Source organism: Geotrypetes seraphini, chromosome 1, assembly GCF_902459505.1.
Source record: "Geotrypetes seraphini chromosome 1, aGeoSer1.1, whole genome shotgun sequence".
NCBI lineage: Eukaryota > Metazoa > Chordata > Amphibia > Gymnophiona > Dermophiidae > Geotrypetes > Geotrypetes seraphini.
In genome coordinates this window covers 394,804,616-394,824,481 of record NC_047084.1, presented here as the reverse complement: position 1 = coordinate 394,824,481, position 19,866 = coordinate 394,804,616, and the positions used below count along the sequence as shown (strand labels likewise).

At 43.2% G+C, this 19,866-nt stretch overlaps 1 protein-coding gene across 4 annotated transcripts in view; it reads right to left on the bottom strand.

Moving 5' to 3' along the window:
* The window catches only part of TDRD7 (tudor domain containing 7), a 719,490-nt gene that overhangs the window by 338,567 nt on the left and 361,057 nt on the right, over positions 1–19,866 (bottom strand). For all 4 annotated transcript variants that reach the window (XM_033917728.1, XM_033917758.1, XM_033917748.1 and 1 more), the window contains exon 10: positions 2,336–2,538. In XM_033917728.1, coding sequence (XP_033773619.1) covers positions 2,336–2,538 — 203 coding nt within the window. The remainder of the gene's footprint in view (positions 1–2,335; positions 2,539–19,866) is intronic.

The window sequence follows — 19,866 nt, the reverse complement described above, 5'->3', positions numbered from 1 at the left end:
TTCTGTCTGCAGCAGTTGATTCTTTTTCTGTGGAGTGTATTGTGAATTCAATTAGATGTGTTGGGGTATAATTGAGGGTAGTTCTGGCATTTGTAATTTTATTCTTGAAGTGTTCTGCTAAGAAGGTGACTGGGGAGGGGGTTATTGTTAGTGGTCAGGCAAGGTTTGGTATCAGTTAGCTCTTTTTAATATTTGGAATCGTTATTTGGTGTCTTGGGTTTCTGTGCCTATTAGGCTGGTATAGTGTACTTTTCTCTTATCCTTTAATTGTAGTTTGTATTGTTTGTTACTTTTTTTCCAGGCTGTTTTCGTGTGATCTAGGTTAGTTTTTCTCCATTTTCTTTCTAGTCGTCTGCATTGTCTTTTGAGTAGGAGTAATTCGTTGTCAAACCATTGGTCTGATCGTCTGCTGGTTCTAGTTTTAGTTTGTAGTGGGGCTAGTTCATCAAGGGTGTTAGTGCTCAGTTTGCCCCACTGTGAGATGAAGTCATTGGGGTTGCATTCCTGGATTGTTTCATCTATTTTTGTCTAGAATTTGGTGGGTTCAATGTGTTTGCATGAGGTGTAAGTTACTTTTTTGGATTTTGGTATGGTTTTATTTTTGATCTAGTTGATGTTGAAGGTGTATGTGTAGTGATCTGACTAGAGGGATGGGGATCAAGTTCCACTGGATGTTTGAATTTCTGAGGTAGATGGTTGATGGGTCATGAAGGCTGCAATATCAAGTTGGTGTCCTTTCTCATGAGTAGTTTGTGGGTTTAATATTTGGAAAGATAAGGCATTGAGAAATGAAAGAAAGTTATCTATTGGTTTGGATGATCGGTCTTCAAGATGTAAGCTTAGATCTCCTAGGATTAGGTTGTATGCTGCTGTTAGTGAGTTTTGGTATATGAAGAAGTTTTCAAGTTCAGGTCTTACTGTGGTCCAGTTTCCCAGTGTTATGTAGCAGCACATGCAATTTAGTGAGTTTTTTAGTGTGGTACCTGAAAGTTGGCAGGCTAGAAGGTCCATGTATGGGGTGGATGTTTTTTCAAGTATATTTAGGTATAGGGAGTCTTTGATTAATCCTCCTCCTCTTTTTTTCTCTCTGCAGGTCACTATTATTTTGTATCCCTGAGGGCAGACTTCAGTTATCCTAGAGGCTGTGTCTGATGTTAGCCAGGTTTCTGTGAGGAAGAGGCAAGTCTAGGTTTTTGTTTTATCCAGTTTTTTATGTGTTCTGTTCTTGGGCCTAAGGCTCTGATGTTTAGGTAGGCACATGTAAGTGTGGTGATTTCTATTTGGTAGTTGTGAGTCATTTTAGGGTAGATGAGTGATTTAGGATGATGGTGAGCTTTGGTCTTGGGGTATGTTGATCTTCTTCCCCATGCTGGGGTGATGGGATGTTGAATGCTGGTTTGGTGGTTCGAGCTTCTATCTATTGAAATTCTCCTGTTATGGTGGTGGGTTTTGTTCGTAATTAAACTAGTGTGTATAGTGGGTATGTTGTTTGCTACTGCCTTCCAACTGGTCATAAGAAAGATCATCAGTAGGATGATCTGGGTGTGTGTTTGTGGGATTAGCTTCATTTTGGAGGTTGGGGGGTATTAGAAGAAGAGTGGTTCTCAGTGATTAGGTTGTTGTTCCTATGTTGTATTCGATTGGGTAGGAGAAGAGTTTTTAGGGGAGGTGCTGTAGGGAGAGGGAGAAAAGTGTTTCTGCAAGTACTGGATCACGGCTATGGATCAGACACCTTGCTTACTGAATCCAGAAGGGACATAACAGAAATCAGTTGGCAAGAAAGAGGATCTAGAATCAGAAAATAATATTAAAAATTGAACTAAGGCCAGTACTGGACAGACTTGCATGGTTTGTGTCTGTATATGGCCATTTGGTGGAGGATGGGCTGGGGAGGGCTTCAATGGCCGGGAGGGTGTAGATGGGCTGGAGTAGGTTTTAACGGAGACTTCGGCAGTAGGAACCCAAGCACAGTACCGGGTAGAGCTTTGGATTCTTGCCCAGAAATAGCTAAGAAGAAAAAATTTAAAAAATTTAAATTGAATCAGGTTGGGCAGATTAGATGGACCATTCGGGTCTTTATCTGCCATCATCTACTATGTTACTATGTTAAATCCATGAGGGGGAGAGGGTTGTCAGATCATGAGCAGGAGCAGAAAGAAGATCAGAAGGCCTCCACTCAGTAAGAGTGCAGGAGATGACCAGGCTACAGGAGACTTGGAAGGTCAGCACTGAATTCTGCACAATGTGTGAAGAATTCTGTGCAAATTTTGAGCTTCACAGTTGCAAAGAATTCTACAAGGAGTAATTAATGTGGGCTAGCACACACTCGTAGTACCTTTATAGTCAGTTCCAGTGACTTATCACATAGTTCCTTCAGGCAGGCAGCATTAATATTGATGTCATCATCTCCTGATGTATCATACAGGACCACAAGAGGAATATCACTTCTGTCTAATATTTCTACTGCCAGGATTTTCCCACATGCTTTTGATTCCACTGCCTTTACAAGGATCTGGTCTTCACAAAATGCTTCTAGACCTGAGAAAAGAATTATTAAAATCACTTAATCTTGTTCAACAAAAGGTGGTATGTTAACTTAAGTAGCATTAAAAATAATAAAATGGTAGCTAAGCACTCAATTATAATAGTGTGTGATTGTGTGATGCCCAAGGAACAAGTCACTTAACACTTCATTGCCCCAGGTACAAAATAAGTACCTGTCTAAAAATATGTAAATCACTAAGTGTGTAACCATACAGAAAAAGTGGTATATCAAGTCCCATCCCCTTTACATCTAGATATATTCCTAATTGGCATAATGAATGGTATCAGAAATGCTGATGACTGAACACTGGCAATATAACTAGATAATAAGGCTACTCTAGAATTAATCACTTTCTACTACTAACCAGAGGTATTTCCCCCCACCCACCCCCCCAAAAAAAATCAAACCTTTCAGACAAAGCAAATCAGTATCACAAAAGCCTCTGACACCACCATGGAGACACCCAGAGTCATGATTTACTTCAGCTTTTGCATACACTAAACATTTTTAAATGGTAGAGTTGTGGTACTTTTGACCTTTTGCCCAGCAATACACTCATGTAACATAGTAACATAGTAGATGACGGCAGATAAAGACCCGAATGGCCCATCCAGTCTGCCCAACCTGATTCAATTTAAATTTTTTAAATTTTTCCTTCTTAACTATTTCTGGGCAAGAATCCAAGCTCTACCCGGTACTGTGCTTGGGTTCCAACTGCCGAAATCTCTGTTAAGACTTACTCTAGCCCATCTACACCCTCCCAGCCATTGAAGCCCTCCCCTGCCCATCCTCCACCAAACGGCCATACACAGACACAGACCATGCAAGTCTGCCCAGTAACTGGCCTAGTTCAATATTTAATATTATTTTCTGATTCTAAATCTTCTGTGTTCATCCCACGCTTCTTTGAACTCAGTCACAGTTTTACTCTCCACACTTCTCACGTATTCTCATGTACTTCTTAGTCTAGCATTTCAACATATGCTTCCTAGAAATTAATTTAGCAAAGCTGCTCATAGGTAAGATATTCTCCACAGAAAGCAGGAATTTACCACAGAAGTAGGTGATGTCATCTTATGGTGCTAAAATGGAACAAATACTCCCAGAAATAGTATAAAGTCCTCAGCATGCATTAGTCATCTCAGATTGTGTAAAGCTTGGAATCACCTTTCAGGGAGATGGGTTAGATATGTACGAGATTTAATCCTGTTGCTACTAGAGATCACCAATAATAGGAACGCAACTCCTCTTCCTCTGTTGACAAGCAGGACAACCAGGGATACAAGTATGTGACTCCCAAGTTCAGGGCTGTCCCATGTCTGATAAACCTGTTCCACTACTGAGGTATAACTTGCTCAAATATATGAGTAATGTGAGAGCTAATAGAGCAGTACTGAATAACCTGATCACTAAAGACAGTCTCTAAGGATCTGTCTAGGCCAGTGTCCCGCAAACTTTCTCGAGCTGCGGCACATTAAAGATAGTGGCCACAGCTTGAGGTACCCACAAGTGAGCGAGCCCATGCGTGATATTATCACGTTGACATTTGCATATGGGGAAAGGCCATTCAGATGGGCCCCGAGACACCAGTGTGGGGTGCCAGCAGGGAAGAGGGCCGGAGAGGAACTGGCGCCGGATGACTGCCTACAGGACGAGAGGCACCCCCTCACTGTGAAAGGCACCACGAGGCCTCACCGTGAGAGGAACGTCCTGTAGGCAGTCAGATGGCGCTAGCACCTCTCCTCCTCCCCAGTGTACCATGGCACATCTGAAATCTCAGAAGGCACACAGTTTGCGATACTCTCGTCTAGGCAGTAAAGCACAGTTACTTACCATAACAGGTGTTATTCAGGGACAGCAGGCAGATATTCTCATGCAGTGTTCTCCCTAGGGCCCTTTTAGCCGGGCGCTCTGCCTGGCTAATTTAGATGACCACCCGGCTGTCATCTATCACGAATCCTGCTGCTGCCAGCACTGCTCAACATTTTAAAAAAAACCAATTCTCACCGGCTTGGAGATTTCCCACCTTAGCCCATAGGGAACTCATACTTTGGGGCTCTAAAGTGCGTGCCGGCTTCCCTTCTCTTCCTGCCGAAACCGGAAGTTACATCCTAGGGGGAAGGGAGAAAAGAAAGGAAGCCGGCACGCACACTTTAGAGCCACGAAGCATGAGTTCGCTACGGGCTAAGGCAGTTTTTGGTTTACTGTACTCCTTGGGCCTGCCTGTTTAGCTGATGGGGGTTTCCTAACTTCTGGTGCCTACTGTTTTCTGCAGTCCCGTTAGCAGTGCGCAGGTAAGCTACTATGGTATTGCATATGTGGGCTTCAAGGGCTGGAGTTGCTGGGAGCTCAGAGCTGACTATGGGGAGCCTTTGGTTCTGCGCGGGAGGCAAGTTCAGATCAAAAGGTTGAGTTTCCTATGGTGACGACCAGTGCCAGTAGGCTCCTCAGCAGCAGTTCCAGTTTCAGCAGGAACAGCCTCCATTTTGGATTCTTGCCGCCACTTACTCAGTAGGTCAGCGACGGAGGGAAGTTAAAACTCTCTTACAACTTACTGGTCTTCCTTACTTCAGGCCTTCCTCGCTGCCGGGTCCTGCCTACTTTCTGTTTCCGCGAAGGCAGGACCCATCAACAAGGAAGGCCCGAAGCAAGGAAGAGCAGCAAGTTGTAAGCTTCTCTCCGTCGCTGACCTATGGAAGATAGGTCAATGATGAAGGGAAGCTTACAACTTGCCTAGTGACTCTGCCGACGGGTGTGTGAGCTGGGAGGGATGGGAAAAGAAATGCTGCTGCTGCACCCAATGGGGGAGGGGGGAAGAGAAATGTTCTGCTGCTGCACCCAATTTTTTCAGGGGAGGGGGAAGAGAAAAGCTGCTGCTGCACCCAATTGGGGAGGGGGTTGGGGAAGAGAAGTGCTGCAGCAGCAGCAGCACTCAATTGGGGAGAGAGAGGGGAGAAGGAAGACCAGGGAAGGGAGAGGAGAGGCAAGAGATGCCAACACCATGAGGGAGGGAGGGAAAGGAAAGGAGTTACCAGATCATGGAGGAGGGTGAGAAATGTCAGCACATATGGGGGGGAAGGGGAGGAGGGAGATGCCAGGGAATGGGGGGAGAGAAGGGAAGGAGATATAGTTGCCAGACCATGGGGTGGAGTGGGAAGGAAGGAAGGAAAGGAGAAGAGAGAGATGCCAGAGCATAGGGGAGGGGGTGAAGCTGAAATGAATCATGTATAAAGGAGAGAAAGGGCACAGGATATACAGTTTATTGAAGGGACATAGAAAGAGGGAAGATGCCATATGGAACAAAGAGAGGGCGGACACTGGATGGAAAGGGCAGAGAGGGTGGACAGTGGATACAAGGGGCAGAGAGAGGGTGGACAGTAGATGGGTAGAGAGAGAGAGGACAGATGTTGCATGGAAGGGAGCGAGGACAAATGCTGAATAGAAAGAAGAGAGCGAAGAGAAGATGATTAAAGCAGAAACGACAAAAGTTAGAAAAAAAATTTTTTTTGTTGCTTTACGTAGAATCAAGTAGTATTGTAACTGTATTGATTAAAGTTTATAAATAGGAAATGGAAATAAGGCAATTTTTTTGGAACTAAACCCCTTTCCTCAGGTCAGGACAGGATACCATAACAGCAGGGGTGCCCAAATGATCGATCACAAAAGTCGATTGCGTTGCCTTTGCAATCTTTTTCTTCCTGCCTCCTCGAGCCAGGCAAGACGCTTACAAGCGCTGGACTCACAAGACTTCACTTCCAATGTCAATTCTGACGTTGGAGAGGAAGTTCTGGGCCAGCCAATCACTGTCTGGCTGGCCTGAAACGTCCTCTCAGACGTTAGAATTGACGTCAGAGGTGAAGTCTTGTGAGTTTGTCGCTTGTACGTGTCTGACCTGGCTCTGGGAAGTAGCAGGGAGAAATCAGCATGGTGGCTTAGGGGGTAGGGAAAGAATAAGAGCAGTGGAGAAATCGGCATGATGGCTTGGGGAGGCAGGGGGAGAGAGAAAGAAAAAAAGGCAGAAATAAAGAGGGGGCGGGGGAGAGAGAAAGACAGGCAAGCAGGGGGGAGAGAGAGAGAAAGAAAGAGACAGAAAGAAAAGGGGAGGGGCAGAAAGAAAGAAATACAGGATTTACAGTCAGAAGAAGGAAGAGCAACCAGAGACTGATGAAATCACCAGACAAAAAGGTAGGAAAAATTATTTTATTTTCAATTTAGTGATCAAAATGTGTCCGTTTTGAGAATTTATATCTGCTGTCTATATTTTGCACTAAGGCCCCCTTTTACTTAACCACAATAGAGGTTTTAAGCGCAGGGAGCCTGTGAGTGTGGTGCAGTGGTTAAAAGCTACAGCCTCAGCACCCTGGGGTTGTGGGTTCAAACCCATGCTGCACCTTGTGATCCTGGGCAAATCACTTAATCTCACCATTGACCCAGGTACACTAGAGGGATTGTGAGCCCACCGGGACAGACAGGGAAAAATGCTTGAGTACCTGAATAAACTTATGTAAAACCGTTCTGCGCTCTCCTGGGAGAACGGTATAGAAAATTTAATATATAAATATATAAATAAAATCGAAAGCAGCGTAGGGTATTCAGCGCATCTCCCTGCGCTAAAAACCGCTATCGTGGTTTAGTAAAAAGGGAGGGGGTATATTTGTCTATTTTTGTATAGTTGTTCCTGAGGTGACATTGCATAAAGTCATCTGCCTTGACCTCTTTGAAAACCCGCGGAATGTAAATGAGAATTAACATTTTCTCTGCATACAGTGTGCTTTGTGTTTTTTAAAATTTTATTGTTGGTAGATCATTTTGACTTGGTCATTTTAAGAGTAGCTCGCAAGCCAAAAAATTGTAGACACCCCTGCTGTAGAGCCATTTCTTGTATGACTAGATGAGCTATATTTATCTTTTTTTTTAGTTGTTTAAATTCATTAATGCATTTCTCTTTTTTAAACCTCTATACCATTTGAAAGAGGGCAAATATCTAATTACAGTAAAACCTTGGATTGCAAGTAACTTGGTTTGCAAATGTTTTGTAAGATAAGCAAAACATTTTATTAAATTTTAACTTGATATACAAGCAATGTCTTGCAATACAAGTACATACAGTATACACACATCACAACTGAGCCGATGGTTCTTTTCTCTCTGACACTGCAAGTGTAATGACTGCTCTAAACAAGCAAGGTCTTACAATACGAGTACATACAGTATACATATATCACATCATCACAACTGAGCTGATGGTTCTTCTCTCTCTGACGCTGCGGGAGTGTAGTGACTGTTCTAAACAAGTGAGGTCTTGCAATACAAGTACATATAGTATTTTGTATTAAAGTTTTGAGGTTGTGGAATGAATCATCTGAGTTTCCATTATTTCCTTTGGGGAAATTTGCTTTGATAGTTAGATTGTGAGCCTTCGGGACAGTAAGGGAATTTTTCAAGTACCTTTCTTATTTCTAATCTTAATGTATATTTTCTGTAAACCGCTTAGAACCTAACGGATGTAGCGGTATATAAGAAATAAATTACATTACATTACATTACATATACGAGCTTAGGCCGGTGCAGGAGGCAGCAGGCACCGGAGAGGAGAGCACAGGAGGGAGAGAGGGGAAGCGAGGAGAAGCGGAGAGAGAGGAGAGAAGGGAAGAGGAGAAGGCAGGCAGCGTGGGGTAGTGCCAAGAGGGAGCTCCGCCCACCCCCAACGTGTCACCACCAGCGCGCCCAAACTCCCCCTTAAAAGGAGACCCGGGTGCCAGGGCAGTAGCTTCAGCCGGTGCAGGAGGCAGCAGGCACCGGACAGGAGAGCACAGGAGGGAGAGAGGGGAAGTGGAGAGAGAGGAGAGAAGGGAAGAGGAGGAGCAGGCAGGCAGCGTGGGGTAGCAGCGAGGGAGCTCTGCCCACTCCCAACGCGTCACCACCAGCGCGCCTGGACTCCCTCTTAAAAGGGGGGAAGCCAACGGTGCGCAGCCATTCGGCGCGCGGCGAAGGCGAGCGGCAAAGGTGCTCACCTTAGCAAGAGCGCCTTTGCGAAGCAGCCTTTGCGAAGGAGCCAGGAAGCTAGGCCGACTAACAGAGATCCCCAAAACGTAAGTTACAAACCTGTTTTTTTACCTAGCCACACAACACACATCTAGAACAAGCACTCACAGAGAATTCAGCAGCACCAGCACAACTCGCAACTAACAGGAGGACAGCAAACAGGAAGTCAGGACACACACAGCCGACTGGGACAGAAGGTTAACATAAAGCACAGAAAACTCAGAAGGGGAGCAGGATATGATCGCCCACGGAAGCCAGAAGATGAGCTTTCCAGTCTTCTGCACCAGCTGCAATATGTATGACTCCCTCCCCTCGTGAACTAGGGCATACTTTTGCAGTCGATGCAAGGAGCTGGATAGCCTGAAACAGCAAGTCCGGCTGCTGGAGGGAACTGTGATAGAACTAGAAAAACTCCTCGCCATGAAAGAAAAAAACTGCAAGCAGGATAAGTTGCTAGTGGAGTCCAGTACCAGCGAAATGATCGAGGAATTGGAGAGATTCATCAAGGAAGCCCACCAGCAACATGTGGAGGTCCCAGGGCTGGAGATCAATACCCAAACAACCCAGGAAGAAGGCCCAGACGATATGAAAGGAGGCACCACTACAATTAATGAAGAGACTGAAGCGGAGGTCGAGGACGACCACACACCTAGTGGAAATGAGAGACCGTCTGGGGATGCAGCACAGAAGAAAGAAGACAGGTCCTACACCATGGATACGGACTTACGACCCCCAAGGAACCGCTGTGGACTCTGCCCCCTTTTAACCCCGGTACATGCCTCTTAAATTCAAGCCTTTTGCGGCGCTTGGCGCGCGCCACAGGAGCACACCTAAGGAGCAGGTCCTGCTCCTTATTGCGCTCCTTTGTGCGCGACTCAAAGAATATAGAACAAACTACACACCCTTTTTAGGTAAGCATAATATGAAATCACTTTCAATCTTATTTCTAACATTCAGCCTACTTCTAATTTTCCTTGTAACCGCACCAAATGTATTATGCCAGTTTTCTTTTAGTACCCTATTTAAAATGGACAATCTTACTTTTGACATTCCTGTTATATGTGGTCATAGGCCCGCTAACCTTCTAATCAGGCTTTCTCTTCTAAGAATATAGAAAGGTTTAATATTCCTTTGCTCTCTCAGCATTCTAATTTATCAGGAAATGAAACTGTAGGCTTTGTAAAATCTGATCAAATAAAATAGGGTTAATAAATGTTCGTTCTCTTAAAAATAAATATCATCTGATTAAAGATCTTATCACCCAGTCATCTTATAATATACTATGTTTGGTAGAAACTTGGCTTACCGAGGGGGAGGAAGCCTACCTTTTTTACGCTTGCCCCCCAGGATTCTCCTTCCTTTTCAATCATCGCTTCCTAAAACGGGGAGGTGGCTTAGCAGTCATCTTTCAAGATTCATTAGTAGTAGGTTTAGACTCTTCTTCAATAAATGCCCCAATTGAATTTTTACAATTCTCTATACGGACTAAACCCAAATTGGATGTTCTCCTGATTTATCTTCCACCACCCGTTAATTGTAACAATCTTTTTCACTTACAATCACTCCTATTTGACTTTGGATCTTCTACTGATCTTAGGAGACTTTAATATTTAGTTTGAAGATCTAAATAATAATTATACTAAAGACATTCTTTCCCATCTTAAGCAGTTAGATCTGTTCCCTTTATTATCAACGCCAACACATCAAGCGGGCCATACGATTGATATGATTATAACTCCTTTATCTGCAAATAATAAATTCCAATCACACTCATGTCAACCAGTACCATGGTCAGATCATTTTTTGATAACGATAACATACATAGCAGTACTTTCTAAACCACAGTTCTTCAACCGCCGGTCCGCGGACCGGTGCCGGTCCGCTGAAAATTCCTGCCGGTCCGCGCAGGACCGGCAAGATGAACGCTGTTAAATTCCCTGCCCTGGTGATGTTCGGGGAAATCTTCTGTTCCTCCCAGCCTCGGGCGATCAAGACAGGCTGCTGACGTCAGCCATTCCCTCCGAGTCTCGCCTATGCGGAAACAGGAAGTTGAAACAAAATAGGCGGGACTCAGAGAGGGAAGGTCCCGATGTCGGCAGCCTGTCTTGATCGCTGCCCCGACCGAGTCGCCGAAGAGGGCCGCGGGGAAGCTGCAATTAGAAGGGAGATGGTCAGCGTGCGCGGTGGGGGGCAGCGTGTGGATTGGGGCCATCAGCAGTGTCTGTGCTGAGATTCTGCCCACGTGCAGGATGCGGCGGATAGGGGCCTCCGGCTCGTCTTGGGCGGCAGGGCCTGCGGTGCAAAGCTGTTTTTGCCGGGGGGGGGGGGGGGTCGCGAATGTGCAGGGAGCCTTCAACAGTGGCTGTCTCCTCTCCTAGCAGCTCTGTACTTACCAGGGCAGTGATTCACTTTGGCAACTTCCCCTTCCTCAGAGGCAGCAACGACCCAAGGCTGCCTAAGGAAATCACTGCTGCAGGCAAGTACTGAGAGCTGCTGGAAGGAGAGGAAGCCACTGTTGGAAGCTGGGAAGCTGCTGGATAAAGGGAGAGCTGCTACTGCACCTGGAGGTAGAAAGAGAGATGCTGCTGGGAGGGGAAGAGGGAAAGGGATGGGAAGAGAGCTACTGTTGGATAGGGAGGAGGAGGGAAGGGAGAAGGAAAAAAGGAAGGAAACAGCTGGCAGGGAGATTAGAGGAGGGAAAGGGGAGAGACAGGAATGAGAAAGTAGAGAGAGATTGATGCTGGAAAGGGGGTCAGCAGAGAAATGAGAGAGGGATAAATATGCTAGATCTGGTGTAGGAGAGATAAAAATGAAGAAAGCAGTGAAGCTGGAATGAATGATGTAAAAAGGAGAGAGGAGGCACAGGCTGGATGGAAAGGAGAGAGGGGCATAGAAAGAAGTCATATACATATGGAAGGAGGAGAGGCCAGACAGTGGATGGAACGGGCAGACGCTGGAAGGAAGAGTGGAAAGAAGATGAAAGCAGAGACCACAAAAGGTAGAAAAAAATCATTTTATTTCTATTTTGTCATTACAATATATCAGATTTGAAATATATATCCTGCTAGAGACATAACTGGGGACTGCAAAGCCTAACACTATTCCTATCGTGTGACTGCAGTATTCTGTTAGCATGATATTTCTGTGTAGCATTCTGTAATAATTTGGCTTGTTCAGTTTTCTTGATAGTAGAGGGGATATATGTGAAGGGGAGGGGAGACAGGGGTTTTGTTGGTCCTTGCTCTGAATATTTATATTTATAAAATGACAATTGTACAGAATATTGTTTCTTTTTATACTTTAATAAAATACGTTCAATATAAAATCATAACTGAGGCTTGTGCAGATGGGATCAGATGGTTTGTGGGGACCGAGCTTGCAGAGACGGGCGAAAATGTGTTTTTTTATTTCGGTCTTAGTAGTTTGCCGGTCCACAAAATAATTCTTTTATTTCTGCCGGTCCACGGGTGTAAAAAGGTTGAAGAACACTGTTCTAAACCAAATAAAATCTCTCCAGTTAGTAAGTTTAAAGATTTTAGCAAATTATCTTCGGAATTAATTTTTGCAAATTTTAGCCTTGACCTTGCGGATTTAGAATCACTTTCTTTAGAAGATCTTTTAACCAAGTTAGATTCTACCAAGTTTCTAATTGATAAATTAGCTCCAACCCAAACAAAATATATATCATCACGAAAGAAGATCAATCCATAGTTTAATGCTGAACTCAATTTAATTAAAAAGCAGCTTCGTTCATTGTAACGAATTTGGAGGAAAGACAAAAGTCCTTCAAATTTATTAAAATTTAAAGATCAAGCAACTATGTACAAAGGAAAAATAATTCAAGCTAAATCGATATACTATTCCAGGCAAATTCTTCAAGCAAAAAATACTTCTATGTTATATGGTATTCTAAAATCAATTAATCCTCAGTCTAAAAACTATTCTCAAGATTCCAAATCCCTTCCAACAGCACAAGAATTAGCAAATTGTTTTGTGGATAAAGTTAATAATATTAGGAAAATTTTTTTATTAAAACCACATTCCACTCTTGCGCCCGATCAGGAAACTAATCTATTATTTTCCTCAAAATGTTCTCAATTCAATCTTCCTAGTCTCAAAGATCTTGAATTGATTATTAAAACTACCAATACCAAAGGATCTTCTACAGAATCCATCCCCCCTTTTATTCTTAAGAAATACTTTTCAATATTTGGTCCTTCCATGCATATAATAATTAACATAAGTTTACAACAAAGTATCGTGCCATTAGCATGGAAAAAATCAACTATACGTCCAGTTCTAAAAGATCAAAAAATAAGCTCTGATGAAAAAACTAACTATAGGGCAATTGCTAACATCCCCTATCTAGCGAAATTAACTGAAAAAATTGTGTTTAACCAGATATCAGAATATATCGAAGAAACAAATGTTTTACATCCAAATCAGACAGTATTCAGACAAAATCATTCCACCGAACATTCCCTAATAGGTATGACATCATCCATATTATATCACTTAGATCATCATACCTCTGTTGCATTGATTTCAATTGATCTTTCTTCTGCATTCAACACTATTGATCACACCCTCTTAATAGATAGACTTCAATCCAATTCAAAACAAACATTATGCTCTTTTCATGGAAGGACTGCTATAGACTTTCTTCTCCCATTTCTATTAAAGGTATCCCCCTGCAGACGACTCAAAATATTAGGATTCTCGGAATAATATTTGATAACAAACTATTCTATCATGATCATATAAGCCAGGTGGTAAAATCAACTTTCTATACACTTTGCCAAATTCGCTCTGTGGCCAAATTCTTATGTGCAAAGTCTTTTAATATTCTAATTCATTCTTTAGTAATTTCTAAAATCGACTATTGTAACGCCTTGTTTAAAGGTCTGCCACAAAAGGAAATTAGACGTCTACAAATTATTCAGAACGCCTCTATTAAAATTATCTATAAAGCCAAAATATTTGATCATGTGTCTCCATTACTTAAAAAAGCACATTGGCTCCCGGTTACTCATCGTATATTATTTAAACTATGTCTTTTATTTTTAGTTTTAATTCCTTATTCTACCTCTAGATTTCTGAGATCACATGACCAACATTTATTGGTCATTCCCTCGTTGAAAGTTATTAACACAAGACGGCACACTATTTTTTCAGTAACGGCTCCTCAGTCATGGAATGCCCTCCCACTATATATCAGAGAGGAAAAAAATTTGGATAAATTCAAGATCAAACTTAAGAGTTTTCTCTTCAAGGATGCATTTAATGAGTAAACGAAATGCTATTGACTTTCTTTACCCAATATTTAATTATAATCTACATTTGTTTCCCCTCCTTTTGTTTTTTACCTTAAATGTATTGACTTAAACACTGATTGTAATTTCTTAATAATTTTCCCTCTTGTTTTGACATCGCTTGTATAAGTTATTATATTTAATAGACAAATTTTGTATAGGAATGTTTGTATCTGTTGAGTTAATTTGTCTAGATTCATGTTTGTGAGATTTGTTTCCCATATTTTGTATTTTTATCTAGTGTACATCGTCTAGAATCTGGAATAGGCGATTAATCAAATTTTATAATAAACTTGAAACTTGAATCATCGTTGGAGATTCCATCATACGCAATGTGGACAGCCACACCACAGGAGGAAGAGAGGATAGACTGGTCACGTGCCTGCCTGGTGCAAGAGTGAAGGATGTGGCCAAAGGATCACCAGGATCATAGACAGCGCAGGAGGAGAGGACACTGCTGTGTTTATCCAAGTAGGAACCAACAATGTGATCGGACGGAAGTACGACAGTGATGAAATGAAGGGCCAACTCCGCTCACTCGGAAGAAAACTGAAGGTCAGGGAGGTGAAAGCGGCCTTCTCCGAGATCCTTCCAGTACCGAGAGCGGATGGAAAGAGACAGGATGAACTGCGAGCAATCAACGCCTGGATGAGATGATGGTGCGAAGAGGAGGGATTTAACATAAGAACATAAGCAATGCCTCCGCTAGGTCAGACCTGAGGTCCATCGTGCCCAGCAGCCCGCTCACGCGGCTGCCCAACAGATCCAGGACCTGTGCAGTAATCCTCTATCTATACCCTTCTATCCCTTTTCAGCAGGAAATTGTCCAATCCTTTCTTAAACCCTGGTACCGTACTCTGCCCTATTACATCCTCTGGAAGCGCATTCCAGGTGTCCACCACAAGCTGGGTAAAGAAGAACTTCCTAGCATTCGTTTTGAATCTGTCCCCTTTCAATTTTTCTGAATGCCCTCTTTTTCTTTTATTATTTGAAAGTTTGAACAATATGTCCCTCTTTACTCTCTCTATGCCCTTCATGATCTTGTAAGTCTCTATCATATCCCCTCTAAGTCTCCTCTTCTCCAGGGAAAAGAGACCCAGTTTCTCCAATCTCTCAGCATATGAAAGGTTTTCCATCCCTTTAATCAGATGTGTCGCTCTCCTCTGAACTCTCTTGAATAACACCATATCCTTAAGGTACGGCGACCAGTATTGGACGCAGTACTCAAGATGCGGATGCTCCATCGCCTGATACAGCGGCAGGATAACTTCTTTCGTTCTGGTTGTAATACCCTTCTTGATTATACCTAGCATTCTATTCGCTCTCTTAGCGGCCGCAGCGCACTGTGCCGTCGGCTTCATTGTCATGTCCACCATTACTACCAAGTCCCTTTCTTGGGTACTCTCATTCAATAACATCCCTCCCATCGTGTAATTGTACCTCGGGTTTCCACTTCCCACATGCAATACTTTACACATCTCAATGTTGAGCTTCATTTGCCATCTCGTCGCCCATTCCCCTAGTTTGTCCAAGTCCCTTTGCAATTCTTCGTAGTCCTCCTTTGTCCAAGCTCCACTAAATAGTTTGGTGTCATCCGCAAATTTTATCTCACACTTCGTCCCTGTTTCTAGATCATTTATGAATATATTAAACAGCAGCAGCCCGAGCACCGAGCCCTGCAGAACACCACTCGTGACCTTCCTCCAGTCCGAGTAGTGGCCCTTCACCCCTACCCTTTGTTTCCTACCCTCTAACCAGTTTCTGATCCATCTATGCACGTCTCCGTCCACCCCATGGTTCTTCAGTTTCCGGAGTAGACGTTCATGAGGCACCTTGTCAAAGGCTTTGTGGAAATCTAGGTATATGATGTCTATGGGGTCTCCTCTGTCCATCTGTTTGTTAATTCCCTCGAAGAAGTGCAATAAGTTAGTCAGGCACGATCTCCCCCTGCAGAAACCATGTTGGCTGGTTATCAGAAGTTTGTTTTTTTCAAAATGTTCATCGATGTTTTCTTTTATCAGTGCTTCCACCATTTTGCCCGGAACCGAGGTCAGACTTACCGGTCTGTAGTTTTCCGGGTCACCTCTTGATCCCTTTTTAAAGATGGGCGTAATGTTGGCTATCTTCCAGTCCTCCGGGATCACGCCTGTTTTCAGGGATAGATTGCAAATTTGCTGCAGTAGTTCCGTTATTTCCTCCTTTAGTTCCTTCAGAACCCTTGGATGGATTCCGTCCGGACCTGGGGATTTGTCAGTTTTTAGTTTTTCTATCTGCCTGCACACATCTTCAAGGCTCACTTCCATGGATGTTAACTTTTGTGCTTGATTTCCATTGAAGATTTGCTCAGGTTCCGGTATGTTGGTTGTGTCCTCGCTTGTAAATACAGACAAAAAGAACATGTTAAGTCTTTCTGCGACCTCTTTTTCCTCCTTCACCACTCCCTTCCTGTTTCCGTCGTCCAACGGTCCCACCTCCTCCGTAGCCGGCTGCTTCCCTTTAACATATCTAAAGAACGGTTTGAAATTTCGTGCTTCCCTGGCTAGTCTCTCTTCATATTCTCTTTTGGCTTTTCGAACCACACGGTGACATTCTTTTTGATATCTCCTGTGCTCTTTCCAGTTTCCCTCAGTTTTGTCCTTTTTCTATTTTCTGAATGAATTTCTCTTATTGCCTATCGCTTCCTTCACTATTTTAGTTATCCATGCCGGGTCTTTTGTTCGACTCTTTTTGCACCCTTTTCTGAATCTGGGGATATACAGATTTTGTGCCTTGCTCACCGTGTCCTTGAAAAAAAACTAGGCATGTTTTACCGTTTGCCATTTTTTGGAAGTGTTCTTAAGTTTCTTCTTTACCATTCCCCTCATTGTTTCGTAGTTTCCTTTCCTGAAGTTAAAAGTTGTCGCTATGGTTCTCTTTCCTTTCGGCATTCCTACCTCAACTTTGAACTTGATCATATTATGATCACTGTTTCCCAATGGTCCCACTACTTCCACTTCCTTTGCAGGTCCCCTTAGTCCATTTAGGATCCAGAGTGGCATTTCCTCTCCTCGGTTCTCTAACAAGCTGCTCTTTGTGCTGACTTCGTGCGCAACTGGATGGTATTCTGGGGAAAAAGCAGATACTATAGAAAGGACGGCTCTACACCTCACCATGCAAGGAGCGAGAGTCTTGGCTTTAAACTAAGGATCAGGGGAGAGCCGACAGTCGACAACCAGTCGATGGCCCGGGCATCAGGAGACCCCAAAGAAGGAACTACAAGCAACTGCTCAGATAAAGGGGAAGAGCATGTTGAAATCGAAAGAGACAGAGAAAGAGCGCAAATAGATACAAAAAGGGATGTAAAGACTAAAAAGTCCAAGGTAACACAAAGGGAGCTCAAATGTATGTACACGAATGCCAGAAGCTTGAGAAACAAAATAGGGGAACTGGTAGCACTAGCAAGACGAGAAGAACTAGATATCATTGGAATAACAGAAACATGGTGGAACGAGGAAAATGAATGGGACACAGTACCGCAGGGATACAAACTATACAGAAGAGACAGAATAGGACAAAAAGGGGGAGGTATTGCTCTATATGTCCAAGAAGGAGTAAAGTCTATCAGAGAAGGGAAGATGGAAGGAAAAGAAAAACTGGAGTCCCTCTGGATAAAGATTCCTAGACAAAACAGAGCAGACACAAAAATTGGCCTCTATTATCGACCCCCCCAGGACAGACGGAAGAAACAGACAGAAATGATAGATGAAATCAACCATGGATGTAGAACAGGAAACGTAACGATCATGGGAGACTTCAACTTTCCGGGGATAAACTGGAACCTAGGAACCTCAAACTACGGCAGGGAAACAAAGTTCCTGGAAATGATAGGGGACTGCTTGCTAGAACAAATGGTTGGAGAACCGACAAGAGGGACCGCAACCTTGGACTTGGTCCAAAATGGCATAACTGGAAGGACAACAGATGTAGAAGTCACGGTCCCACTGGGGACGAGCGATCATAGCATGATCAATTTTAAAATTGACATCTGGAAGGAGAAACAAACCAAGACCCTAACCACAACCTTTAACTTTAGAAAAGGAAAATATGACAGCATGAGAGCCATGGTTAAAAAACGGCTCAAGAAAAGGGCAGCTGAAATGAAAAGGGTCGATCAAGCATGGTCCCTACTAAAAAATACCATCACCAAAACACAGAATCTCTACATTCTGCAGATATCCAAAGGAAGGAAAAATAAGAACAAAGGAGAACCAGCTTGGCTAACTAAAGAGGTGAAGGATGCAGTAAGGGAAAAGAGGAACTCGTTTAAAAAATGGAAACGTGAAAAAACAATGGAGGCCTGGAACAGTCACAAGGACGACCAGAAGAAGTGACACAAAGCGGTAAGAGATGCCAAAAAGGTCTATGAGGAAAAGATAGCGCAAGAGGCCAAAAACTTCAAGCCCTTTTTTTTAGATACATAAAAGGGAAAAAAAAACCAGCAAAGGAGGCAGTAGGCCTTCTCGACGACCAAGGAAGAAAAGGGTCCATCAAGGAAGACAAACAGATTGCAGATAGGCTAAATTCATTCTTTGCGTCTGTCTTTACCAAGGAGGACACTACATCAATACCCGAAACAGGGAGAGTATTTAAGGGAGAAATTGAGGAAAGCCTCACCACAGTGAATGTGGATTTGGACAAGATATACCAATCCTAATCAATCCTGATCCCCTCATGCATCTACTTGGGCCATCCAGTCCGAGCGCATGTTAAATCTAAGAGAACTCAGATGGATGTTTCAGTTGGAAACAATGGTCCCTACTGGTCTGAACGAAGTCTCGGAATGGATGGCCCAAGTGGATGCATGAGGGGGATCAGGATTGATTAGGATTGGTATGAATGAGATAGAGGGATTGTGTGATAGGTTGTTAGCCGGAATGATGAGGACGTCAGGGGAGGGGCTTATTTAAGGCTCAGGTTTGCTGCTGCGGCCATCTTAGAACGTCAGCAGCAGTGAGAAATGGAACAAGCTTTTGCTTATCCTTAGGTAAGGGTTGTTGTTTTTGATAACTATATTGAAAATAGGGGAGTATTTGAAGATATAATGTGGTTTTTGTATTTATTACAGTTCCCCTGACCTTTGATAAAGATACTCGAAACGCATTGGGAAGGGGAACCGGAAGGACTAAAAAGATAAGTTAAATTTTAAACTACATAAGTTATAAAGAAAATTAAGTTATAAACTAGAAACAAAAATTATAAAAGGGAATTATGTGTTCAAATATGTTTATTGATTTTGTATTAAAAAGGGAATTATGAAGAGCACCACTCCATTCCAGTTCGTTTGAATTGGTGGAATCTGAACTCCCAATACTCATTAAGTATAAGAATTACCCGAGTGTGTATTACTGGGTGAAAAGCTTTGAGAGCATTGAAGATTGCTCTGAGTTTCAACAGATTGATGTGGCACTGACGATCCGTGCTGGACCAATGGCCTTGAGTACGGAGACCATCGAGATGAGCCCCCCAAGCGTAGGTTGAAAAATCTGTCGTGAGAATCTTCTGATGAGGGGGCGTGTAGAATAGCAAACCTCTGGAAAGTGGAGATATTGTCTCAATGAAGTAGTTACTGTAATGTGTTGAGACAGTGGATCGCAAGCTTGCTGCCACTGAGATGCCAGGGTCCACTGAGGATTTCAGAGGTGAAGTCTGGCAAAAGGAGTCACATGAACTGTAGAAGCCATGTGACTGAGAAGAACCATTATTTGTCTTGCCGAGATTGACGTGAGGGAAGACACTTGTTGGCAAAGGTGTATGACAGTGTCCTGGCATGATTGAGGCAGGAATGCTCAGAATTGAACAGTGTCCAGTATGGCTCCTATAAACTGTAGAGTTTGGGAGGGATGTAACTGAGAATTTGGAAAATTGATTTTGAACCGGAGAAACGTAATAGTCCATTGGAAAGACTTGAAGGCGCTGCATCTGCAG